This window comes from Corapipo altera, unplaced genomic scaffold (genome assembly GCF_003945725.1).
Source record: "Corapipo altera isolate COAL_440 unplaced genomic scaffold, ASM394572v1 0, whole genome shotgun sequence".
Taxonomy (NCBI): Eukaryota; Metazoa; Chordata; class Aves; order Passeriformes; family Pipridae; genus Corapipo; species Corapipo altera.
The window spans coordinates 83,768,253-83,795,005 of NW_020884872.1; the positions used below are offsets into that span (position 1 = coordinate 83,768,253).

At 42.2% G+C, this 26,753-nt stretch overlaps 1 protein-coding gene across 3 annotated transcripts in view; it reads left to right on the forward strand.

The window, feature by feature from the left end:
• The window catches only part of ME3 (malic enzyme 3), a 117,749-nt gene that overhangs the window by 61,734 nt on the left and 29,262 nt on the right, over window positions 1-26,753 (forward strand). For all 3 annotated transcript variants that reach the window (XM_027655689.1, XM_027655606.1, XM_027655773.1), the window contains exons 2-4: window positions 3,319-3,452; window positions 4,875-5,024; window positions 23,352-23,427. In XM_027655689.1, coding sequence (XP_027511490.1) covers window positions 3,319-3,452; window positions 4,875-5,024; window positions 23,352-23,427 — 360 coding nt within the window. The remainder of the gene's footprint in view (window positions 1-3,318; window positions 3,453-4,874; window positions 5,025-23,351; window positions 23,428-26,753) is intronic.

The window sequence follows — 26,753 nt, forward strand, 5'->3', positions numbered from 1 at the left end:
TCCAGCCTGGAGAATGCAAATGATTACAAGTTTTGTGATGAGAATGTGTTGCCTTTTATTTTTAATTCAGACATGGTGTTTCAGAAAAATTCGAACTTTCTCTTGTGGGAACGTACCAGTTCTGCTATGAAATTCATTTGGGGGAAGGTTTCTTGTGTTCAGGAAGGAAATTTGGGTCAGAAATGTCAAGCACTTCAGTAGAACCAGCCATGTCCTGGGTACAACATTCAACAACAGCCATGGAGACCTCAGTGCTCTTTCTGGGTTTGACAACAAAATCCCGACCTCCCGCCTCCCAGATGACTCCTCATCTGCTGACTAGAAGGGGAACAGTTTCTCTCTGCCATATTCTTAGAGCAAAGATTTTTGAAAATACTTGCTTCCATCCAGATACAGAGCAGAAAAAATCCCATGAAAATGCTTGTGAAATAAGGGTGTTTTCTTCTCAGATATCCTGGAGGCTGAATAACTTTTCGGAAATATATGAAGACTTGCTTTTTCTTTTAATTTGCACTACTGCACATTTTACTAATGAAAGGAGTGTCACACTAGGTACAAAGCATGGAGCTGACAAACAGGAGAATCAGTTTCAGTTCTTTCCTTTGTCCTGGCACAGATTCCTTGGCATCACTGATGGTTTGACAAACATTTTCACCAGGATCTGCACCACTTACAGGTGAATGTCTCTTCCAGTGGTTTGTTCCCAGGGCCGTATGTCCCCAGTGACTGTGTTCAGGTTTGCCAATGTCTGTAGAACCATCTATGATGTATCATCAGCCAGAGAAGCTGCTCTGAGATCAAGTGACATGGTTCTTTCTAAGCTAGGTACTTCCTCTTGCTGATTAACCATGTGACTGCACACATGCTCATGCTGGCACAACCACTGGAATGGCACAGGGACAGGAACGAGCAACAGGAGGGGAGGGTGAACCAAGTTCATTGAGATATGTCCTCGTTTTTTACTTGTGCAATGATAATAACAGTTATTTGTCATAGAGAAGTGTTAAATCCATGGTAGAAAATAGCAGTTTAACAACTATGCACCTATAAATCTGCTCATTTATATCTTGTCAAGCATGTGACTGGGTGCTTGAGTAGATGTAGTTCAATAATTACAGATTTTAAATATTTTACTGCCAGCTGTTTGTCCAGATATGAATCAGTTGGTTAGTTATGGGTGAAGTTTTCATTAGGATTTAAGCTCCTTAGACACTCCTGAAAATGTTTTCTTCTATCCTGCTGTCTAATCTGCTGTCAGCATAGCAGAAATACCATTAAGAACTTTATAATCTTCTTCACGGACTGCAGAATGCATTTACCATTGCTGTTCATTGGGCTGAGTCCAGCACTAGTCATCTGGAGCATCAGGCCCTGCATGCACAGGAGCAGGACATGCTCAGGCTTCTGTCTAGGAAGGAAGAAATTGTCCTGTAAGAGCAGGGTTATCCTACAAAATCCAGCATTTGACTCCAGCTGTGGACCAGTGTCAGTGACTTAATAAGACGTGTGGCACTTTATGTGCTACTTTCATTCAAAAAAATAAAGAGCACTGAGAAAACATCCTACATGTCATGTCTGTCTTCTGCACTGATAATTTGCCATTAATACATACTGTGTCTGGTGGCAAACTAGAAGATGATGAGTTGGGTGTACTATTCAGTATCCAAATCTAAATGTTTGCTATCTGGAGATTAGCAAATGTGACACCCATCTACAAAAAGGGCCATAAGGAGGATCCAGAGAACTACAGACCTGTCAGCCTGACTAGATCATCTTGAGAGTCATCATGTGACATGTGCAGGACATGTGCAGGTCCAACCAGCAAGTGTTTGTGAAAGGCAGGTCCTGCTTAACCAACCTGATCTCCTTCTATGGCAGACTGACCTGCTTAGTGCGTGAGGGAAAAGCTCTAGGTGTCATCTGCCTAGACTTTAGTAAAGCCTTTGACACTGTCTCCCGCAGCATTCTCCTGGAGAAAATGGCTGCCCTGGCCTGGACAGGTTCTCTGTTTGCTGGGTAAAAAACTGACTGGATGGCTGGGCCCAGAGAGTGATGGTGAGTGGAGTTACATCCAGTTGATGGCTGGTTACAAGTGGCGTTCCCCAGGGTTCAGGATTGGGGACGGTCCTGTTTAACATCTTTATCAATGATCTAGACAAGGGAGTCAAGGACACCTACATTAAGTTTGTAGACAACACCAAGTTGGGTAGGAACATTGATGTTCTGGAGAGTAGTAAAGCTCTGCAGAGGGATCTGCACTGGCTGGATTGATGGACCAAGGCGAATTGTTTGAGGTTCAACAAAGTGCTGGGTCCTGCAAGGCCAATGGCATCCTGGTCTGTATCAGAATTAGTGTGACCAGCAGGACCAGGGCAGTGATTGTCCCCCTGTACTCGCCACTGGTGAGGCCGCACCTCAAATCCTGTGTTCAGTTCTGGGCTCCTCACTCCAAGAAAGACATTGAGGTGCTGGAGCATGTCCGGAGAAGGGCAATGGAACTGGTGAAGGGTCTGGAACAACAAGTCTGATGAGGAGTGGCTGAGAGAGCTGGAGTTGTTTAACCTGGAGAAAAAGAGACTCAGGGAGGACTTTCTCACTCTCAACAACTACCTGAAAGGAGGTTGTAGCAAGGTGAGGGTCGGTCTCTAAGTTGACAAGTGATAGATAGACGGGATGAGAGGAAAGAGGCTCAAGTTGCATCAAGAGAGGTTTATATTGGATATTAGGTAAATTTCTTCATGGAAACTGTTGTCAAGCATTGGAACAGGCTGCTCAGGAAAGTGGTAGAGTCACCATACCTGGAGGTGTTTAAAAGATGTGTAGATGTGGTGCTTATGGACATAGTTTAGTGGTGGAATTGGCAGTTTTGGGTTAACAGTTGGACTTGATGATCTTAAAGGTCTTTTCCAACCTAAATAATTCTATGACTCTAAACATATTATGTGATTTGTGAAGAAGTATGATTACTGAACTTCCAGGAAGGCCATGGAAACTAGTAGGTGTGATCTACTGAAGTAATATAAGAAGAGCGTAAAACAAAAGAAACCATAAGAATATATATACTATTAAGTTGTATGCACTATAGAGACAAACCAAATTCAAATGGCAAAAGAATGTGAGTCATCAAAGCTCTACTGCTGTTGGGACTGCTAATCCAGAATCTATAGGGTCTGGATAGTCTGAGCCCCACAGTCTCTGCAAGGCAGGACTGCCTCCAGACCCTCAGGGACTGCATGCTGTTGCTTGCTTTCTTCTTGGATATCCTATCTGATAGTGCATATCATGCCATTTGAATGTGCCTTTCTTTTTTCTTCTCAGGGAATGGCTTTTACACTTGAAGAAAGGCTGCAGCTGGGAATTCATGGCCTCATTCCTCCTTGTTTCCTGAGCCAAGATGTCCAAGTCCTCCGTGTGATGAAAAACTTTGAAAGCAAATCTAATGATCTAGACAAGTATGTCAAAAATGTCTTATTTCCTCTTCCCTCTACCTTTACTTTTCAATTCCCTAAAGCGTAAAGGAAGACTTGAGGATCCTGCTTCAGGGCACATGTTTCCTTCAGAGTCACTTTTTTCCAACTGTCCATACCCTCAAGCAGCAGGAATGTTTATTCTGTCTAGTCCACCTTCATCTCAGTTACATGCCATCCCAGTCCCAAAGCAGAATCACAGAATGATTTAGGTCTGAAGGGACCTTAAAGATCATCTCATTCCAACCCCCCTGCCATGGGCAAGGACATCTTCCACTAGACCAGGTTGTTCAAAGCCCCATCCAACCCGGCCTTGAACACTTCCAGAGACAGGGAATCCTTAGCTTCTCTGGGCAGCCTGTGCAAGTGCCTCACCACACTCACAATCAAGAATTTCTTCCTAATATCTAATCTAAACCTACCCTTTTTCTGTTTGAAGCCATTACCCCTTGTCCTATCACTACAGGCCCTGATAAGAAAGTCCCTCTCCACCTTTTCTTTAGGCTCTCTTTAAGTCCTGGAAGGCTGCTAAACGGTCTCCCCGGAGCCTTTCCTTTACAGGCTGAACAACTCCCATCTCTCTCAGCCTGTCTTCATAGGAGAGGTGGTCTCCAGCCCTTTGGTCATCTTTGTGACCCTCCTCTGGACCTGCTCCAGCAGGTCCACTGATACTACTTTTTTCTACCACTACATTACTGGAGAGCTCTGGTATACTTTGGGCACAAGTGCACAACAAAAAAGCAGTTCCTGTTCCAGAGCACTGGAGGTAGAGTGAACATATGTACTGCATTTACCTGTCTGTACACTCATCAATACACTCAACTAAAATACTGGATGGAAGAACATAAAAAAACCTGTCAATGGGTAGGAAAAAAATAAAAAAAGTGGAAGCAATGATATATATTGACTAATCTTTCTGTTCCTGAGTTTCCATTGCATCCAGTATTGTTCATCCAGGTTATTGATGGAAGATACTCTTTGATTCCTGCTGTGAGGGACAGTAGGGTTTGCATCTCCAACTCCCTCAGCTGTCATTGATCTGGGGACTGAGGCAACAGGACTCTTAACCTGTAGAGCAATTGCATTGGCTTTTCTGCATCACAAATACCTGTGTTGATCTTGCAAGTTATATATTGTTGACCTTTTGATGGAAATTCCAAAATTATGAGGTTATGCATAGGTCTGACTTCCAGCCCTACTGAGTCTTTGTGAGCTGTCAGTGAGGATGGTTGGAGCTGACCAGGCTGTCTGAGACATTTTTCTCCAGGTATCTGCTCATGATCTAGCACCAAGGAGTGTCATGACTTGGGAGAACTGAGTATATACTGAGTGAGCCAACAACTGCTTTTTGTGAAACTGTTAAAAACCTTAAATACTGATATATAACTATTTTATTTTACTTTTAAGGTATATTGTCCTTATGGCCTTGCAAGACAGGAATGAGAAGCTTTTTTACCGAGTGCTGACCTCTGATATCGAGAGATTCATGCCCATTGTTTATACCCCAACGGTTGGGCTGGCATGTCAGCAGTATGGTTTGGCTTTCAGGAGACCTCGGTGAGTGAAGAGACTATGCTTGCCCCTTTTTTTAATTTTATGTGAGTATTTCTTTACGTGGGTGGCTCAAAACATCTAAAACTCAATCTCTCATCAAAAGATGAACTAGCAAGCAACATTGTGTGTGTACATTTGATGATGAGCTGGGGAGTAGAGAATAGCTCTGCCTTCTTCCTATAAACAGAGTGGTTTTGTTCTCAAACAGTGCTGTACAGTCTGTGCAGCTTCAGCTCCAAACAGCTCGCTGAACTTGTGGCTGCACCCATTTCCATCTGCTGTCTCAGGAGCTCTGAGTGCCTTCTGCACTGCTGCCGTTTGAGTAATTGGTGGGGTTTAGATACACTGTGCTGATTTTGAACTTTTGTGTGCACTTCCACAAACCACCTCGCAAGAATCATTGTTATAGGAGATGATGCTCTGCATCCGTGCCTTCCTCTCTGCTCAGAACACTTACTGAGTAAATTCATGCAACATTAAACACTCTGTACCTCATTGGAAGACCCTATTCTGCATAATTCTTTTTCATGATTAATGCTTAGATAAAGCCCTCGTTAGCATTCTGAAATACATTTTAGTTCTAGCCTGGAAATTCAATGCTAAGGTTCAGTTTTCTTTGCTACTTTTTATTTTTTTGTCCTTGAAATGTACCAGTTGGCAGATAAACATTTTATTTAGCTTATACCATTTTCAAAGCACTTTACAAGCATGAGGTTTGACTGCAGTGTCAGCTGAGAATAGTGTTGTTGGTGAGAATAGTGATGTAGGTAGGCAAGTTCTACTAACTGACTCAACGTCGCCAGGGGACCGTGAGGCAGACCTCGAAGATGTAAGGACTCTGCAGACAGGTAATGAGTATCGTATTATTGATAGTTCTTGGCAAACATGCTTGCTTCCTGCTTGTCATCAAAATTTCTAGTAAAGCCACTGTATTCCTTCACATGAGCTACTCCTCAGAATTGCTTTTTGGCTTGTGTCTATCCCAGGTAATTGCATTCTGTGCATGTGCAGTTTCTGGATCTGCTGGGCTGTGATGTAGTTTATTTAGTCAAGCCTTGACCATATCTCCTTTTCCTCCTCAGTGGATATAAGGAAACCAGAGAAGGAATTACTGTTTGTTGGGTGGGACACTTACTATTTCTGGGTGTGAGTGAAAGGTAGCAGAGATAAGAGAGCTCAGACTGTGTCTCCAGGTGTTGAGCTGTAAGCACTGTCAGGCAGGGAAGAGCACACGGCTGGTTCTCAGCTAATCAGTATTCATGCAGCAATTGCTGCTGTACAGCCACTGTGTCTTTGTCTCCAGGCTACCTTTGCCTTGCAATAGGTTGAAACAATATTTGGGAGCTTTGCTTCTTTTATTTTCCATTAATTGTTATCTTCAGGAAAGCAGGGATGTCTTTCCATATACTGAACTCTTTCTGCAGCTGTTGCTGTTGGAGAATTTCCCTTCCTGTAACTCACATCTTCCTCATGTTTTAAATCCACAGTATTTTACCAGTATGGTGAGAACATCTGTTCTCTTAGTCTGACAGTTTTGCTGCTGAATTTGAGCTGGGGCTGTTTCCAGCCCATGGTTTCTGCAGGAAAGGGCAAATGACCATGCCCTTAGTACACTGGATTTCCTATGGTGGAGAGTTTGTTTCCCTGAAGATGTAGAGTGAATTTCAGCCTAGCTTCAGATTTGGTTTTCACCAAGATTGTTTTAACAGAAGAATGTTTTTATTGCAAAAAGAGCTGTTATATCATGTAAAGTGATGAGATTAAAATGGGAAACATTAACATGTGCTTTTTTTTCCTATTTGGACTCTTACTGTCATGGAGTATATATTTTCCTCTCCTGAAGCATATTCCATACATTATGAGTTTGCCTGCAAGATATATAGTTCAAGGTAGGATGCCAACACTTTCCGCTGGAATGACTGGGACCTCCAGATTTGGGGAACTCAGGAGTTAAGATCTAAGTCTGAAGTTTTAGCTCTTCCCATGCTATCCTAAGGTGCACCAGCAGTCTGAAAAGCTGATTCTTCTAACCTAATTTTGTTTGTATTGGAAGGTTTTTAAAACAAAATGACACTCATGTGTCGATATGTTTCACTGGTGTTTTAGGAAGAACATAGCACCTGGAACTGGAGAGAATGTCCAAGCCATTCAGTTTTGCTTAGCCATCACATGAAGCCTTATCATTTAATCCTGTTTGTTAACTGATTATGTTTTATTTTAAACCTGCAATAAAGCTGCCCTATGCAACCCATTCCAGTACTTAGCTCTCATATAAATTGAAAGAGTTTTTCCCGTTGTATATAACCTAAATGTTCTTTGCCAACATCAACCTCTTGACAGTAGCATTTTCACAATAGAAGAATGGAATCATGTTGAGCCTGGTGGTTTTCTTGCCTGTAGTTTGTGCTGCACTGTCCTGGTGTTCCCACTCTGGAGTGTCCTGTTTGGCTACATTTCTTCTGAAATACACTGCAGAAGAGTGAGCACCACTTTGCCACAGAGGACTGGCAGTGTTGAAGAGGTCAGAGCAGTGAGTTTAGTTCTGCTAACACATCCCAGCATGCCCTTGCCTCTTTTGGCATTATCAGTGGTCTGGTCACAGTAATTCATTTTGTCATCTCCCTGCAAATCTGTTCTTTGAGACAATTACCCCACCAGATATGTGCCACTCTAGAATTGTGCTTAGCATTTCTCCTCGCTACGTCTCCTGCTGTGAACTCTGTCCTGTTGTGTTAGGGTCATTCTCTCCATGGAATCAATGTCTTTTGTCCTCTGGAGTGCTGCAACTCCCAGCCCAACTCTTTGGGCAGCAGAGAGCTGATTTGAATGTTTGCTGTAGCAATTACCTTTTCATCCAAACTGTCACAATTAATGCTGTTAATCAGGGAGGAGAGATGATATATCTCAGTTTTAAAAGCCTGCATATACTCCAACATGGATGGATGTGCCCATATAGCACAGCTTATGGTGCAGAGGGAAGTCTGCAGAATATGATGCAGCCTGTCTGCGGCCACAGCAGCAGCAATTAGTGACCTGTGGACACAATTAGCTTCTTCCCCATATTGAGATCTTTCTCAGCCCCATTACTGCTTGGCTTTGTATTTAAAGGTTGAACCTGGAGAGATTAAAGTGCAAGTAACTTGCTTACAAAGCAGCTCTTGTATAACAGCATCCATAACCAGTCTGATGATGTCCAGCAGGGCTTCTCTCATCAGAATACATTTATCAGTGTTTGCATGGCTGCGGATTTTTTTTGCCAGATACTGCTGTTGTAATTGCAGGAGTTGATGCCTCTTTTTCTTTTCTTAGTCTTCACCTACAAAACCTTAATGGTAGATCTGTTACCTGCGCTTTATGGTGCTGGTCTCGAGAGTTCTACTTCCAGGTCAGGACTCCAGCATCCTTTCTGCCAGCAGATTTGTCTGCTCCAAATGGAATCAGACACCTGATGTTCTTTGCTTTCAAAAAACTATCCAGCCAGCAGTCTAAAAGCACAGTCTTTCTCTATTTACCAATAGAAAAGAGCTACTAGGAAAAAAACACAAATATCCAGCACTTCTCATGTTTATCTGTGATGCCCACAGTGTCCCCACTTCTGGTAGGCCAGGCAGAGCTCCTGATGCCCCTGGTTCCTGCCTCTGCCTTTCCCAAACTCTTACTGCTTTTCTCTTCACTGGTTGCTTTAAATTCTTCAGGCAAGATTTTTTTTCCTTTGGCCTCAGACTTTTTCCTATGTGATGAAGCCTCAAAGATTTAGAATGACTGAAATAGAGGTGGAACCATAAAATTAATAAAAATTACATTGAGACACTGTTGTGTCTCTAAGAACTCTGAAATTTTTGCTGGAAGGTGTCTATGTTGAATACATTTTTCCTATCTTGTTTTCCAGGCAGTTCCCTAATGACTTAACAGTATGTGTTTATTCAAAACCATGCAATAAACATTACAACCTTCAGGCTAAAGTACAGTTTCATTTTGTATTTTGATTTTTTGAAATAAAAAATATAAATTATTGTGTAATTTGTAAGTACAGGTTGAAGTACCAAGCAATAGCACCTCTGTCACAGTTATGATTAAGGACCCTGTCAAAATCTCTCTCCTGTGATCAAAACACATTAAGTAAGCACAAGAGCAGAGTAACCATGTCTAAAGAGAAGTCTTCCTAGGCACGAATCCTTTCTCCAGCAGTGACCAGCAGCAGGAGGAGTATAGGTCTAGGGTAAGCAAATATGCTCACTTCTTAGGGGCTTGTCAGGTTTTGCTCCTCCTCAGTTTGTCTTTCAGGCTCTTGTGGTTGCAGTTTAGTTACAAAAATCAGTTGCTCTGTTTGGCATCGCAAGTTCTGGAATGATTGTGAGGGGACTCAGATGTATGCACATTGTCAAAGCCAAATGATATGACTGGAAATAGTGTTCCAAGGTGACAAGACTTGTTTCACATGTTGAACAATATGTCTTTTACAAGATACGATGATCAAGGGTGATCCAGACTTAAGGGAGATTTCTTGCAGAGCTGTACAGCTTCAGGTCCTATGGCTGCACATGAGCAACTTTTCAGTCTGTCTCCTGCAATCCATCCCTGGCATCCCTTCACTCTTCCCTCCCACCACCACTCCCACCACCTCCAGAGATGTCCATGCAGTGATCTGGTTCAAGGATATATCTGGGTAGATCCAAACCCTTTTTGGGCCAGACTAGCAGTAATCCAAATAACCAGTTCACTGCCACCTGCAACAGGAGTTGTGCTGACATGATGAAAGGGATGTGCTGAATCAGCAGGAGCAAGCTGCTCAAGGCACATGGATGGCAGGTTTGCTTATGTGCAGCAGTGATAACACAACTAGCTTCAAGCAAAGGACGGGTACTAAAGAACTAAGTACTACCTAGGTAGTAAAGAACACAGGCCTGGAAAGTGGTTTTTTGCTTTTCAAAGCCCAGGCCCCATCAGAAATTTGGTAGAAGGGAAGAATGAAATATAACAGAGCTGGGCTTGCAACATTCTGAGACTTAATGAGGGAAGGAAGGAGAAGTCTTTGTTCTTCAATCCCATCAACAGATAGAGTCACTCTTTCCTTAGGAAATACTTCTGCCACCCAAGCTTTCAGACCGTGGTTGAGGGTCCTTTTTGCTTTAGAGTAAGAATATAAAGGCCTCTACAAAGAAAAGTTCATGGTAATATTTTGATCCTTTTTTTCCTTTTTTTTGCTTCTGTTTTTCATGTAGTATGAAATGTATGTAGTTAATATCATGGGAGCCCTTATGCAGCACAGGACTGAACATGTGCAATGCTATTTAAAAGGTATGTTTTAAGCCTGAGGATCTCTTTTAATTGTGTCTTTGAAAGAGACGATATTTTTTCACAAAGAGAAAACAGAGTGGAAACTTATCTGAGGGCGTAGAATCAGGGTTTTATTTCTTCTGTGATAGGGAGGGATAGTTTATTACAGTGGCATAAGACTATAGTCTCTCGAGACACTGGTTAATTCATGAACATACTGGAATTTGAAAGTATAAAGTTGTCAGCTGCTCCTCAAAAGCTTTTGGCATCTCTTGATAGCAGGAGTGGAAGAGGTTGGTGTATCGCCATTGGAGGGAAGTTATGAGGACAGAAGAAACTTGCCTAAGTTCACTCTTTTTTTCTAGAAACAAATATCCTTGAGGACTGCTTGCAGAGCAATGCCAAACATGTTGGGATTAAGCTGAACCTGGAGAATGAAAGTTAACAGGATGCAGATGGTGTGAAAATTAAGTCTGACAGAATAATGATCTGTGTCTCTGGTGAAAAATGAGCGAATGAAACATCAGTCAATCTACAGAATTGTCTTGTCAGCAGGTCTGGCTCTTCTGAGTGGCTTTTTTTAATGGTGTTGTGCAGTCTGAGCAGCAGGAGGAAAAGTTCCTGACATTTCTAGACACTTTAAACCCAAATAAAATGGAACTAGAACAAAGATGTAAATCCCACAGAATTGTCCCTAACCACAGAATTATCTGCACTCCCTCTTCTATAAAACAATGGAGACCAGAAGTGAGTGAGAAGACTGGGGTTTGGATTATTGTCCTGAAAAGTTCTTTTGAAACCCCTTTAGGCAATCTCTACTTCTTATAAAAACACTGGTTGTCACAACTTCTCTTCTTACCACCAGCCTGGTTCAACCTTCTTCCAGAGGCAGCTGAAATCAGTGTATGAGAAGATGAATGTGTTTAACAGTGTGTTTAGGTAACTGCCACAAACAGACTGGTTTTGCAGCAGACTGAAGGGGAGGGGATGTCTGTGGAAAGTCTCATGGAGGCCGTATGTAGTCAAGAAGCCTTGAAGAGGTTGGCAGAAGGTATAGGTGAGAGACAGTCCTTAGTATGAGACAAGATTATTGAAAGAGGAGGGGAAGACCATGGTTGGAGTAGGTGAAGAGAAAGCATTTAGTGCAGAGGGAGACAGGGCTGCTGAAAATGGCTCAGCTTGTGTGGAACTTCTTCTAAGAGCTGAGAGTTCAGAGGTTCCCCCTGTGCTCACCCCACTTTTTCCAGGCATGTCTTTTCAGCATGCTGTACCCCCATCCTTGTTCTATCTCTGTTTCCTCTTTGTTGAAGTGTTTCTGAAAATGAGGAGAGGAGGACAGATTGGCTTCTGGGCATACAGAGAGAACAGCTGGTGTATCAGTCCTGGTCTGAGGTTTCATGGAGGCTGGGGAATGGGATGGACACTGTTGATGTTGGGAGGCCCTACCACAGTTATTACATCACAATGGGAGTGAAAAAGGACTCTGATCCATTTTTTTAGTTAGAAAAACAGTCAGTGCTTCTTATTCTGTATCTCCAGTCTTCTCTCTCTCTCTTCCTTCTTATACTAAGAAAAATATGTGTGCAGGAGCTCTAACAACCACAAGAAACTTCCATGGGCATGAGGTAAAATTTCAGAAGTTAACAGCAAATCTCATGCTAATTTATGAAGGTCAGGCTTTCTGCTGCTGTCAGAGGTTATTTAGATTTAAGTCTGTTGAAATTCTTTGATTTACCATGAGAAGCTCAAAGGAAAAGGTGGAGTGGCCAAACGAAAGAGATTGACCTGCTGAAGGAAATACAAGAGGATGTGTTTTCCGTTGATCTGGCATAAATCTATGCTGCTGCCACAAGAAACAACCCCACCTCAAACAAAAAATGCCAAAGACAGGGAGGAGGGAAGAGAATTATTTAGAATAATGAATACCAGGATGTAAATTGGAGGGGAAATGATGCTGACTGTCATGAAAACCTTGAATAGCAGTATCCATTGGGCTGTGGAATATCTGTGGACTGTACTTTGTGACTTAGAGACATTTTTTATGAGGAGTAATCCTCTTTTTAGCAGTTTAGTTCATGTATCATTTATATTAATAAATTATACATTTTTATTATATAATTTATATTGACTTTTATATTCCACTGCAAAGTGACTGAGATGCAGCTCATGCTGCTGTGTAATGGCTGTGTCAGAGCTAGCAAGCTTGCACCCTTATGCTCAGGGCATCTGCTTCTGAAAGAGAGGAGATGGGCTGCTTTAAGAGCTGCTTTACATTTTCCAAATTCTTCCTCAACAGGTCTGCATCAAGTGAGGGCTTCTGTGCTTTAGCACTGTAATTCTTATATTCCTTAGGTTTTGCTGCGTTTGGGTGTTGTTTCTGGAGAACTCTGTGTGCAAGCACATTGTTCAAACATTTTGACAAGTCAAGCCACACACATCAGTACAGAGGTGGGCCCACATGAGCCTTGGGAAGTTCAACAAGGTCAAGTGCACAGCCCTGCACTGGGACAGGGCAATCCCAAGCACCAAAACAGGCTGGGCAAAGGGTGGATTGAGAGCAGCCCTGGCAAGAAGGACTTGAGGGGGTTGGTAGAACCATTATATGTGCACTCACAGCCCATAAAGTCAGCCATATCCTGGGCTGCGTCAAAAGCAGCATGACCAGCAGGTTGAGGGAAGTGTTTCTGCCTCTCTGATCTGGTGAGACCTCACCTAGAGTGCTGCATCCAGCTCTGAGCGCCCCATCATAAAGATGTTGGATAGAGTGTCCAGAGGAGGCCACGAAGATGCTCAGATGGATGGAGCACCTCTCCTATGAAGACAGGCTGAGAGTTGTTGAGCCTGGAGAAGTGGAAGATCCAGGGAGACCTTATAGCATCTTCCAGTAACCTAAAGGGGTCTACAAGAGAGCAGAATAGGAACTTTCTACAGGGGCACGGAGTGATAGGACAGGGAGCGATGCTTTTGAAATGAAAGAGGGTAGGTTTAGATTAGATGTAAGAAGCTTTTGACTGTGAGAATGGTGAGCCACTGACACAGTTACCTTGAGAAGTTGTGGATGCCTCATCCCTGTGAATGTTCAAGACCAGGTTGGATGGGACTCTGAGAAGCCTGGTGTAGTGGAAGATGTCCTTTCCCACAGCAAGGGGGTTTGGTCTAGATGATGTTTAAGGTCCCTCCAGCCCAAACCGTTCTGTGATCCTATGATTCTATAACATGATTGTAGAAGACTTCCTTTAAAAGCTGATTATATTTTCTGTATTTGCAGCAATTTATGGCAAAAGTTATATTTTTTTATTGGGTGAGTTCTCTAAGAGTGTGCCAAGTTATATTTAATTTATCTGAAAGCTGATTGCTCTGGTATTGTCAAAATAATCTTTCTTTTCTTTGTCGAACTTTGTCCTACTTGTGTGTTCATTCTTGGGGATCCCTGCAGTGCACTTTTTAAATCTGAAGGTGTGGATCTTGGAAGAATTTACACAGTGCAGGAAGGAAATATAATCAGATTTAACTTTGCGGGGATTTTTGATCCCTCCTTAACCTCTGTACTATCAAGTCAAACACAATACATTATGTGCTTAGCAGTGAAAACAGATCAGAGCTCCTTGTTCAATATCAACTGAGCAACAGCACTAATTGCCCATCTCAGCTTGTTTCTCTTTGTAGCTCTGATTACTGAGATACTGCCAGAATTTAACACACAGACAGGTTTAGGGCTGAACCTCGAAAAAGGCAGACAAAAATCGAGGCTCAGTCAGATTTTCCTACACTTAAAGTTGCCTTTGAACAAAGGGCTTCAAGCCCCTTGAGCATGATGAGCTTAAATGCAGCAAAGGATACTGAATTTGGGAAATGCCCACACTTGCTCATTGGTGGAATCTCTGGATGGTGGGAACTTACGTCTCACCTCGAAACCTGGTCTTTACCCATCTGCATCTGTAAATTTATGTGTGGGTGACAGAAGACAGTCTGATTTCTCCCTCTCCCTCCTGCACATCAGCTAGAAGGGAACTCTGGGTGCTGAGGGTAAGTCAGAGTCAGACTCCATGCTGCACACCTGCTTGGGCTCTTACCCAGCCCTTGGCTCCAGCAGCTCAGTACTTACATAAATAGACCTTCTCAGAGGCCCTCCTAAACACGAGTATCAAAACACCACTGCTGAAAAGGATATTGGAAAAATTTGGTTTGTTAAGTTTTAAAATACAGAGAGAATTTAACGCCTAAATTATGCTATGACGTGACAGTTCTCTGGTTCAACCAGAGAATGCAGTCCTGAGAATACAGTAGGGACAAGCAGCTCATGACAAGCCAAGAGCAACATGGGTCTGTTTACCTCCTTCCTTAATGCTAGAATGTGGATAGCAGAGATCCATGGGGGACCTGATTACAGCCCTCTGTATTTTGAGATTGCTGCATAATGACCAATAACAGTGCTTACTGAGCTGGTCTTTCTTCATCAACTCTGCCCTGGAGAGGAAGAAAGGACTATTTATTCTTTAGGCTGTTTCCTGACTAGCAGAACCAATAAATCCAGGATTCCTCCTGCTGTCTGTCCACTGTCCCCTAGCACTTCATATTTATGACAGCTTCTGTTCCCTTCCACATCTCCTTCATCCCTTTTCCATATCCACCTGTGCTGCATCATAGCCACCCATACCAGCTTGTGCTTGTCCCCTTCCCTCACCTGTTCCTTAGGGAGCAGGGAGCACAGCTTTCAGTTCTCTGCTTGCTGTCCCCTCTGATATCCTGCCTGTACCTTTTTGATCCTGCACCATAACCATTCCTTTTTTTCATTTGGTTCCCTCCACAGTCACCTTTTTCCTCCTTTTCTCTGTCTTCTGCTTCGTCCTACAGCCCAGGAAAGCTCTGATGCTTTGCTAGGGCTGAGCTAGTGAGGCCTTAGTAGGTACTGGGTGGGAAGCAACACATGTTGGGTGTACTACAAGCTATCGTTTTGGCCAACTGTCAGAATAATTATCAGAGGAAGGTCTGTGTTCCTCTCCACAGAGTGGTGGGGACATGAACACCTTTATCTTTTTATCTCAACAGTAATTTTCAACAAACATCTTTGAGACCTTTGCTTTTCTGATAAATTTGTTGAAATGAGCCTGCAGGAGAGAGAGGACGAAGTGTTATTGTTATAATCGCCCTTTTCCTGGTAAAAAAAAAAAACCTACTAAAATTAGTACCTGGTAAATGAGGAGATAGATCTAAAAGCTTTATTTTAGGCTCTGATCTGCTGTGGCAGCGTTTGTACTATACCAAAGCATGAGGAGGACTACAGCTTGCACTGAAGCCTGTGTGCACTGCTCTCTGTGTTTGGGTGCAATTGCTTGTATGTGCTCATTCAGATCTCCCTGTTCTTTGGCAGTTTCCTACAGCTTAGCAGCTTGCCATCCCTTGGAATCATGGATATTTCCCTGTGTAGGTTTGTGGGGTTTGTGTGGATAATGTATCTTACATTGTACCTTGAAGCCTGCATCTTCTGGATTCCACATTGAATTTTGGGTTTCCTGCCTAAAATGTATGATGAAAACATTAAGGAAATTTATAGTAGTAATGCTATCATTCACCTTGCAGATCATTTGAAATTAAATCTTTTAGTGTACTTAAATTATAGATATATTGCCTTATAAATCTCTGTACAGATATCATTAATAGTTGATTGTGCTTGGTTTCTATTTTTTCATCAGTACCTCAGGGTACTGTTCAGCATCCTACAATTTACAAAGAAAATTATCTAAAACAACAAAAAGTTCTTGGCTTTTATTATAAACAAATCTACAAAATATAGCTGATGAATCACCACAGAGATTTTGTCCAATCTGATGATTAATTGTACTGTATTTAGACAAATCAGTGCATGCTAGCACATACTGTCTCTCCAAAGCCTGTAGCCCACAGGCATTTGTAATCTCAAGCTCCCTAAAACAGCCAAGCAATTTCAAAGTTTATTTTGTTATTCTGAAGCTTTTTGTCTTGTTCTGGCAGAGACCAGAAGAAAAAAAATCAACAGTGGGGGTACAACTGGTGGAAATGTCTCTAAAGACTCATGTTGCTCAACCTGTAAATTTTGTATATGATTTTTGAAAGTGTAAATAAATAAACCCAAATGTAGGGCTTTACTGTAAGCACATTTTATTGCATCTCTAGCACAGGCTGACCTGTAATCCAGAGAAGGGTTCTCCAGCCTGTTCTCTGGCACAGCAGTGAGAATCTTCTGTGGTTAGTGCGCAATAAAAGCTGAGTCCATCAGCTGATCCCTCCCTCACGTGTGTCCCTTTTGCAGCCTTGGACAGACAAAATACATACCAGTCAGCTGGGCTTGGGGCATAATCCAGCCAGACTGCAAAGAGCACAGTGGCGTGCAGCACCAGTCAGCATCCTTCCACAGCAGCAAGCCAACTTGTTTCTTAATTTCCTGAGTGTTAAAATAATTTTGATATATGCATTTCAACGTTACTCTGAGGCAGTCTTGCTCACGGTTTTCCAAGAGCATCATGCCTTTCTATAAGGCAATGGCTGTGATCACAAGGTCAACTTGTGCCATACCTGTCAGAACTGTTTTCTGTCCAACCTTATACCTCACTGTAGGTTTCTGACTGCTGTCTCACAACTTTTTTATGGCTGTTCAACAGCAGCCTGGTGCAGACTGTGATGCCGGCAAAGATCTGACTCATCTCTTTCGTTTGTTGCTTTTTTAAGCCATGTTTTCCCACTGACTTCCTGTGTCTTCTAAGGGAAGTCCAGGCCTATTAAGTTAAAACACTCAAGGACTTTTCTATGCACCGAATTTCCACACCTTCAGGTTGCAAGTGGAGACGCTTAACCCTTGTCCTGAACATTTTTGTTCTGAGAATGAGCAATTCCTATCCAGATGAAAACACTGACTCATGATGCCTGCTTGTCTGATACAAGTATTGGGAATATGTGCACTTCCTTAAATCCTAACTCACCTAATACATTTTATCATCTCCTCACTTATGGAGCAAGTTCCCCTGACAGCACCTGACAAGAAGTTAATAAGTGCAAAGAAAATTAAGTAAATGTAAATGAAACAAAGCCTGACTTTTGTTGCCTTATTCATGGTCTGACCTTGCAATTCACTCCACACTGGTATGGCAGCACACACACGAGGAGCCAGATTCCTTGGAAGGACCATTTGATGGCTGAATGAGAAGCAGTGTGTAAGTATCTAGAGAATCAGGGACCTCAACTACTATTTTAATATGCTTCCCTTCATCAGTTCCTCTTCTCAGGAACAAGTAATTATGTAAGGCAAAGCTTGGTAGCCCATTAAAGAAGACACCTCTTTTCTGAGATCCAGTAAACGATGGACTGATCGCTGTGCAAAAAGCACGTGGAGTTTGCAGTTGAAGTTTCTTATTGTTCATCATGCTATATACCAATCCCTGAGCAAGCCTGACCATTGCAGTGTGAGTAAATAGTGAATAATGCTGCAAATACATTCCTCCTTACTGGAGAAGTATCTCTTTCTCCAGGGAAAAGTCCTCTTGGAGGACTGAGGAAGAAAAAGAAGGATGAAGCTGCAGTAGTTGAGTTGGGAGGACTGTGTTTTTCAATTCCTGTCATTTTAGGAGATTTTGAGGTCCTTCTAGTGGTGTCTCTTTTCCTCCACAGGGACATAAATATACAATAATTTTCTATCTCAGCTATTAAGGGAAGTTTTTGTGAAGCAAAGAGAGGCATCCTCATCCTTTTGCTTCATGCTACTGTACATATCAGTGATCCAGTGCCATCATCTGTTCTTCTCTTTCATGGCTTTTGACCAGTGTGATGTAAAGTGGGTAGGTATAATTGCTGACTTTTACTCATATATGGTAAGTGTAAAGAGGCCATTAGTTGTATAACTATAAATTGGGAACTGAAGTTACAGGAGTGCTGCCCAAATCCACAGCACAGGCCAAGACTGCAAGAAGAGCATAGCATTAGCCAAATACTTTATGGAGCTTGATAAAGCAAAGACATTGATTGCGTTTGATTGCATTGAATTTCTGTTTGATTTCATGTCAGAGGCAGCAGTGGGCTAGAAAAGTGAGTCAAGACCACACCAGGAGGGTTGCAAACACAGCCACAGAAGCACTGGTAATTGCCAAGGAAAAGTGATTAGGAGAGGGAGGGAGACTTTGAGTAGGAGAGAGGTGAGGAGAGATTTGGATCTGTGAGGAAAGAAGTTGCATAATGTTTCTTACTCCTCTCTGTGCTTTGGGAAATGAACATTCCCTGTAAATAAACAATAGCACTTTAGAGATAGCACTGCTGGCTCCACTGTTTTTTGTAATGGGAGGTACCTCACAGGTTAGTATTGCTGACCAGGAATATCTGGTGCACACTACTTAGCCTTTTAAAGAAGTAACTGCTTATCGAATGAAAGGATTAAAGAATAATTCTGTTTCCTAGTATCTGAGATGTTAAAACTAATCCCTTTCCAAATATCTAAAAGAATCATGGAATGGTTTGAGTTGGAAGGGGCCTTAAAGATCATCTAGTTCCAACCCCCCTGACATAGGTTAGGACACCTTTCACTAGATCAAGTTGCTCCAAGCCACATCCAACCTGGCCTTGAACACTTTCAGGAATGGGGACTCCCCAGACTCTCTGGGCAAACTGTTCCAGTGCCTCACCAACCTCATAGTAGCAAATTTCTTTCTAATATCTAATCTAAACCTGCACTCTGTCAGTTTAAAGCCATTATCCCTTGTCCTATCACTACATGTCCTTATAAAAAAATATGAATGTTATTCTAAAAAGGTATCACCAGTATCTAGCACCACTTCCTCTGGGCATCAAATGTGCCATGTTTTCCTTGTCTCCAAACTCTTTCTAAAGTGAGCCTTGCAGTTAAGGGATTGTCTTCATCGTGAGACTTTCAGAAGGCCATCACGATGGCCAAGATCTAATCAGTACTGAGGACCAGAGCAGGATTCTTCTCATGGCTCACATGTTACGTTGTGTAGCTTTAGTATTCCTGAAATACTTCCGTGAAGACAGTCAGGACAATATCAGAAAAGAAAAGATGATGTCCCTGGCTTAGGGATGAGAAAAGGTCTTGTATAGTTTGGGTGAATATACTCAAGCCCTTTGATGGGTTCTGCAGTGACCTGCAGTTTGATGGATCCTGCAGGCCAGTTCGGGGAGCCTGACTGGACTGCCTGACATCCACACAGAAATACTGCCTCAGTGACAAATTAAGAAGCTGTAACTGTCCTTGAAGTTTCCTAGACACTTACAGATGTGCTCAGTGGCACAATAAAATCTAGTCTGACTTCCACCTTAAAAGATGTAGTGAAACCTGTGATGCTGATGAACTGAATATAAGACTGCAGCTCTGAAACCCTAATGGATGCAGATTGAAGCACTCCCCACTCCTAATTACCCCCACAAAGCTAACAGCTCTCTGAAGGTTACTATTTAACCAGAAATAGTGATACAGTGTCTATATTCTGACTAGAAATTGCTGGGGCAGTTAATTTTTACTAAGCTCTATTTCTTGTATTTTTGTCCCCGTGCATGACTGAACCCATGTAGAATGGCAGGTTCCTGGGCACAGGTGAGTTTTCTGGTCTGGAAAAACAGGTTGTGTCTCTACTCCACATAATACCCATGTTACATGACTTGATCAAAATTACTTATATTTTTAGCATTTTATTTTAATTGAATCGTTGTTATTGAGTCCCAAGGAAACTGAAGGAAAACTGCTTCATTTCTTTTTGTTTCTTTGAAGCAATTTATCAACTGCAATCCCGAGAGAGATCAAGAAGGCATGATGATAAAGGCAGAATCTGTTGCTGAGGTTTCATTCCTCTTTCAGAATGTTGAGGCTACATCTTTTCTGCAGAAAAATCAAGTTAATTCATTTTGTTGCCACTTGGATGTTTCTTATTTACTACTGGTCCACACAGACCAACCTGTAGTATTCAGAGCTCTACCTTGCTGTTCTCAAAGGCACAAATAATCTTTTACTCCTGTTACCTTTCTTATAATCAGAGAATCATAGAATCGTTTGGAAAGGATGTTAGGGAACCTTTAGTCCAAGCCCCCTGCCATTGGCAGGGACACCTTCCACTAGACCAACTTGCTCAAGGCCATCCAACCTGGGCTTGAACACCTGCAGGGATGAAGCATCAATAGGTTCTCTGAGAAACTTGCTCTAGTGTCTCACCACCCTCATAATAAAGAATCTGTGTATCCTTGAGAGAAACCTGGCTGCTACTCTTCCCTGTTCAGTCATCAGCAAAACTTTTGCTGAGTTAAGTTTGTGGATCTTGTCTATTCCTTCTGCCTGCCTTGCAGAAGGGATTTTAGGAAAGATTAACCCTCTGCCAATTTGAGGCATGTTATTTTGACAAGCTGGCCAACTCATCTCTGTGGGTAACGGTTGTTGTCAGGAGGGAGAGCACCGCTCTCCTGGGGATCATACAAAAGGAGGACATACCTGTGACCCCTGACTCTGAAGTCTGACGTGTGTCTACTTCTCTTTGCATCTTAAAAACACTGTGAAATCGCTCAACTGCTTGTCAGAGTTGGTTCACTGCATACTCACTCTGGAAAGGGACTTCCAGCTCACCACTACCAGGATCCCCTTCTGAATGCTTGAACGCCTAATGGGAGTCCACAGAGCCTCAGTCAGGTTCAGGAATGCTTCAGCTGGATGCCTAAAGGCATTGGAAACTTTTGTGTTTTATTGAAACTGGGCCCTTGGCTCTTGGATTCAGCCTTAGTGAAATAAGAGGCTTGCTTAGATACGTGCCCACTTCCTGATGTGGTTGTGTCAGTGAGAGGTCACTTTCCCCAGATGGTTCACCATTTCTGCTCCTGAAGGATTCCCTTTCAAAGCTGGTAGTGCCATTAGGGTGTTAATTGTTAGTCCAAATTAATCCATCTGATTTTGCCTGAAGGAAAGTAAGGAGAAATAACATCAAATACATAATATTAAGGGAAGGAATGTAAATTCTGAGAGGGGTGTCTACCTATGCTTGGCTTTCAGTCACCAACCTAGTTATCTAAGCCAAGCCAATGACAGCTGTGAGAGTCCCAGTCCTAAGGAGTATAGTGAGAGCAGTCATCAGATTTTGGAAGGCCCAGGCTGAAGTCTCTCTACTGGCATATCTGGAGCAGGGGTTGGAGAGCAGCCCACTGCCCTCCTCATACAAGATCAGAGTCAGGGGGCCGTGGGTATCTGCCCTCTCCACTTTGTATGAACCAGCTCGCCGTTCCATTGAGCCACAGGACCAGCGGTGGGTGGACAATTGGGTTCAGCTTCTGCTGTGAGCACAGGATGTCTTTCAAAGGTTAAATAGCTGGTGGACTCCCTTCAGTACTGAAGAGATGTGAATATATGAGGCACATGGCTAGACACTTAGGTAATAAGTGTCTTTATTATGTATTTAAAAAGTTAACTTAAAACAATACCATTCTTTTTAAAAGCATATCACAACTTGAATTATTTGCAATGTTGTTTCTAATTTATACTTTTCATTCCTAGTTAGTAACTACTTTCTAAATGTAGATGGCAGCAGTACAGTACTCCCTTTTTATGAAGATTGACATCTGTGAATACTGCCTTTGAGACAGGCCATGTGTATGTGATTAGTTCGTTGGTTACTGGCACAGTGTTAAAGAATTATGCTGAATAAATGAACCATTACTTTCCCTTTTTTGCCTTTCTGATCTGTCTGTGTGATTGTGACTTGACCAGTGTTGAAGTCAGCACTTTTATTTTCTCTTTTGGAAGTAAAGGGCATTTTCATTAAGAATCCCTCAGTTGACTGTGGGAAGATATCTGCCCCCTAGAAGAGTCATGTGAGATAAGCCCTTGCCAGAGTGAGTAGCCCAATTATGTTTGATTATCCATCACTCTTATGGACTTACAATGGAGGTTATTTTCAAGCTTCTTTTACCTAATATTTCACATTAGAACCCCAAATTGTGACCAGATATGAACTTTCCGGGGCTGAGCAATAGTGACAGATATAAGCAGCAAAAATGCATCTTTGTGTTGTTCCAAGTGTTACTAGTTGCTGGCACAGCTCCTGCTTTTGTGAGTAGATAACAAGGCAAGAAAAAATTCTCCTGCCAAGGGGAGTCCTCAAGTTAGAGCCCTTGATCTGTGCTGATTAGACAACATTGCAAGCAGTGTAAGGAATTTTCCCTGAGACAGGTATGGAGGAGGTTGGTTCTTTTGGAGTTAGAGTAGCCTAAAAGGAACTTCAAAAAAAATCCCAAAATATCAGAGCAGAGATCAGTCAATGTAAATAATGCTGTCCTGGGTATTGGAAGAATCCCTGCTAAGGTTACTATTTTTGGTAATAATAGCAAAGAAGCAAAAAAGTAAGCCACAAGTCTAAAACCTGTTTCAAGAATGATCTTTTTCAGCACCTAATTTTATTAAAAAGAAGGCATTTTTGGTTAAACCTTGGAGACCTCTGCATTGAGAAGTGATTACCCTTAGTGCAATTAGGTATGCTGTTGTCCATACTGAAGTAACTTCCATACTGAAGTAACATCCAAACATTTAGTTTTCTGTTTCACTTCTAATTTTTCATGGTTTTAATTTGGTCAGTATCAAAAACTAGGATCAGATCTTAATGAAAAAAACAGAAACAGTGTTGCAAGAGCAGGCTTGGCTTCATCTAAGCAAATGCCATAGCAAGTGATCCAATTGGAGTTCTGTTCACTAAAGAGGGGACCCAAAATCTCTAGCTCTGCAGTAGCTTCTCACTGTGTGAGAAGGATCATGCTTTCACTGTTTGAATGGCCAGGAAAGAGGAGCCATATGTAACAACTCATATGGCAAAACCAGAAGCCTCCCCTGTGCTCATCAGAACTGGTTTAACTAGAAGACCCTTCTGCACTAAGGCAGAGTTTGCTCCCAAAGCAATGTTTCACAAGGGTTAAATGCAGAGAGTTGCCTGGTTTTTTGCTCAGCAGCTCACTTCCCTGCATTTTCAAGTTCACCTGTTTTATTTTATCTTGGAGTTATTAATTTTATTACAAGACTTATTTTTCTTCTTTCTTTTTTTTCTTTCTTAGCGGATTGTTTATCACCATCCATGACAAAGGCCATATTGCAACAATGCTAAACTCTTGGCCTGAAGAAAATGTTAAGGTATGTGTCATGCCTTCTGCAGACTGGGAAATTACAGGGAGTTGGATGCAAAATGGGGTTTTTAATGTAACTGCTTGGCATCATTTTCAGAATTGGCTATTTAAAAGGACAAGCAAAGAATTACTCCCTTCCTCAGAGAATTCTCAGGCTGTATTCCAGTTGAGCTTCAGTTTCTAGTCCAGTTGGGACTTCAGAGACTCTCGTTATGTGTGTATGCAGTCAAGAACAACTTTTTCTAAGGTAGCAGGATCTTGGTCAAAAAAAAATGGGCATGATAATAAATTTGTACAGAATAGGAGTCCTAGTGAAAAAATAAGATACGTGTGTTGAAGAATTGTGTGGCTAACTTGTAACTTGTCAGATGTACCAAAGCTCTTTAAGATATCTCTGTAACCAATGCTTGTAGGACTCCTTCCCAAATCCAGTGAGTCATGCACCATCAAGAACACTGGCGACTCTGCAAATCATATTTGATATCCAGCAGCTGAAAATATTACTGACACCCCACCCAAAAATGTATTCTTGTGAAGTGTTTTTCACTAGAGCTCGAGGCTGGGCAAGTCCCTGGCGTGAAATAGTCAACACTTTAAGCAGGTCTTGCCAGTCACCTCACCTCCTTCTATCAGTCTGAAAGTACATGTGCCTGGGAATTTCCCTGGCTATTGACAGAGCTTTGGTCCCCTATCAGTCATCTGCTTCTTTCAGGAAAAAAAGTTTGGCAGCTGAGAAAATCTTGCAAGCATTTTCCACTTCTAAGGGGAAAAAAGAAAGAAATTTAACATGTTTTCAGAAAAAGTGATCACATTCATATAACTTTGGAACTGTGGAGAACTGATGTAAACTAGGTATTTTGTCCTTGCTCTGTCCAAAGATCTCAGTATTCCCATTTGCTTCCAACTCAGGACTGCGAGCAGAACTCATTATGGCTAATGGACATCTTTTTGCAGATGGGGAAACTGGCATAGAAAGATTAGGGACTGTTGTTGAAAGAGCCTTCTCTGACACCAAAAACAGACCATAGGAAGGGCAGTGATTCATGAAAGAGGTTCAGACTATCTACTTACCAGATTTGCCAGACTACAGAGGCAGCTAATTTTATCAGTATTGCTGTTATGGACCACAGGTTTCCCCGTATCTTTGTGCACACAGTTCTCCATGCCTGAATTGGTAGGCACTGGAGCACTCAAGATTTTGAGCTAAGTAGGGAGGCACCTGGACTGCACCTGAGTCCCTGGAGGGACTCAGTTTTTTTGAAAAGGTTGAACACCACCACCTCTAAATTCCATTAAAGACTCTGTAAAAATACCTGGAGATGCTGCCCGCATTTTGCCATGTGGCTCATTAGAGTTTCATGGCAACAGTATTCACTGTAGAAGAGAGAAATCTGGGCCACAGGCCTACATTTTCTTGCCTGGAAGGGCTGGAAGGGTGCTGGTGCTCTGCTCAGCCTAGCAAAGCTTAGCCAAGCTCTAATGAGCCCTGCCTTCATCCCTCCTGTCAAATCTGGACTGCCCCGAAAGAATCACAGTGCCAGAAGCAGAGCAAGCGAGAAGAAACCATTTATGGACATACTTATGTAGGAATGTGAGGGGTTTGTGTCTCTTCCAGGATAGTGAATGAATCCTACCATGGGGATTGGTGCTCCAGATAAATACTTTGACTCATTAAAACTTAAATTTTTTTTAATATTCTCTTCATAGTTTAAATATTAACTCCATATAATTTCAGAATAAACCTGTAGCAGTGCATGTGCTTGCTGCTTCCTATTCCCATTATTGCCTTTCAGTCCCAATTGCATCCTCTGGGTGTGGTAGAGTGAGTGCACACCCAAAACCAGATGGAGGCCACTCAAAAGAGACTTTCTCATTGCTAACGCTTCACATTGACTCAGAAGGAAATGAAAATAGAAAAATGTTCAAAAAAATGGATGGGACATGTATACAGTTTCTGTTGAATAAGAAAGGACATTGAAATAGACGAGTACAATTCTCCCTGAAATCAGAAAGTGCAGCAAGAGGTTTATTCCATTCCGAAACAACAAAATGCTCCTCCATTACAGCAGCGAACCAAGGCATCTTTATTACCCCCCTACTCCCCAAGGAAGTACATCTATTGAGATAGTTTCTAATCTCCAATTCTCTTATTTCTTACTAAAGCACACACGTGTATGTCCCAAGTTTAAGTTTAGCCTTAACTTTGCAGATCAGCAAATTAAGAACTTCTTTGCAGTCTTCTCCTTTGAAATCCAACATAAGCTGTGCACTTGAGTCCCCCTCAATCTGATAAACCATTTGCTGTGAGCACTCTGTTACCTGAGCTGCTGGGACAGTGCTGAAAGCTGAATTCATTATTGTATTTACAGCTTTTCTCCCACAGTGGGACTGGACTCCAATATATACCTATACTTATTGGATTTCAGAACTGCCCCAAAGAGTTCCTGAGGTGGGACAAAACCAACAAATGGAGTAGTGAACTTAAAAATTGGGAAGTTTAGTCAGATCGTCGTGGTCATTTGCTTCCTGAGGTCTCAACGTACGGTGTGGGTTGAACAACTCAACTTTAGGCTTCTAATTTGGGCAGCATTAAGCGGACTTTTATTTCCTTTCTTGTCACAAAGAAACTATATGATAACAAGAAAAACCTAAAATTATATATCAGAGCTTTTGGTTACGTAGCACCATACAGTATTGCTGAAATGCATAAAACTAGTTGCACAAAGAGTTAAATGGCATTTGTTAACTCTCAACTGGGTGGGGAAAAGAGACCTAATATCAAATACATAGTCTGGGAGCTCCTCTGCAGTCCATGGTGCTGCCCATGCTGATGGCTTTTCTCTACCTGTCTCACAGTCAGGGAGACCAGGGATGCAGTTACAGTGAGTTCTGTTTTGTTTGTCTGATGTTGGCTACTCCACAGCTACTCTACAACTCTGTGAAGACATGAGCCTGTTTCTTCCACAGATGCAGTTCATAAGCACAAACATTTTCTTCTAGAAAAAGAGATGAAAAAACCAAGGCCAGATCTCTTTTGTGATGCTTCTTGTTATACAGCTGAGGATGCACAAAAAGCCATGCTGGTTGGGCTTTGCTACAAGCAAATTGAAGTGTTGGCAAGCAGAGCTGCTGCTCTCTCACACTGTGAGCAGCTACCCATCAACCACATTTTCTCTACCCCCAGAAATGAGCAGCCCCCTGTCCCTAACAGCTAATTAACTTGTGTCATGTCGAAGGAGCACATACCCACCATGCAATGCATTTGCAAATGGCATTAGTGTGAAAACAGTGGAGCTGGTTTTGCTTCTAGAGCCTTGGCAACCCCGTATAACA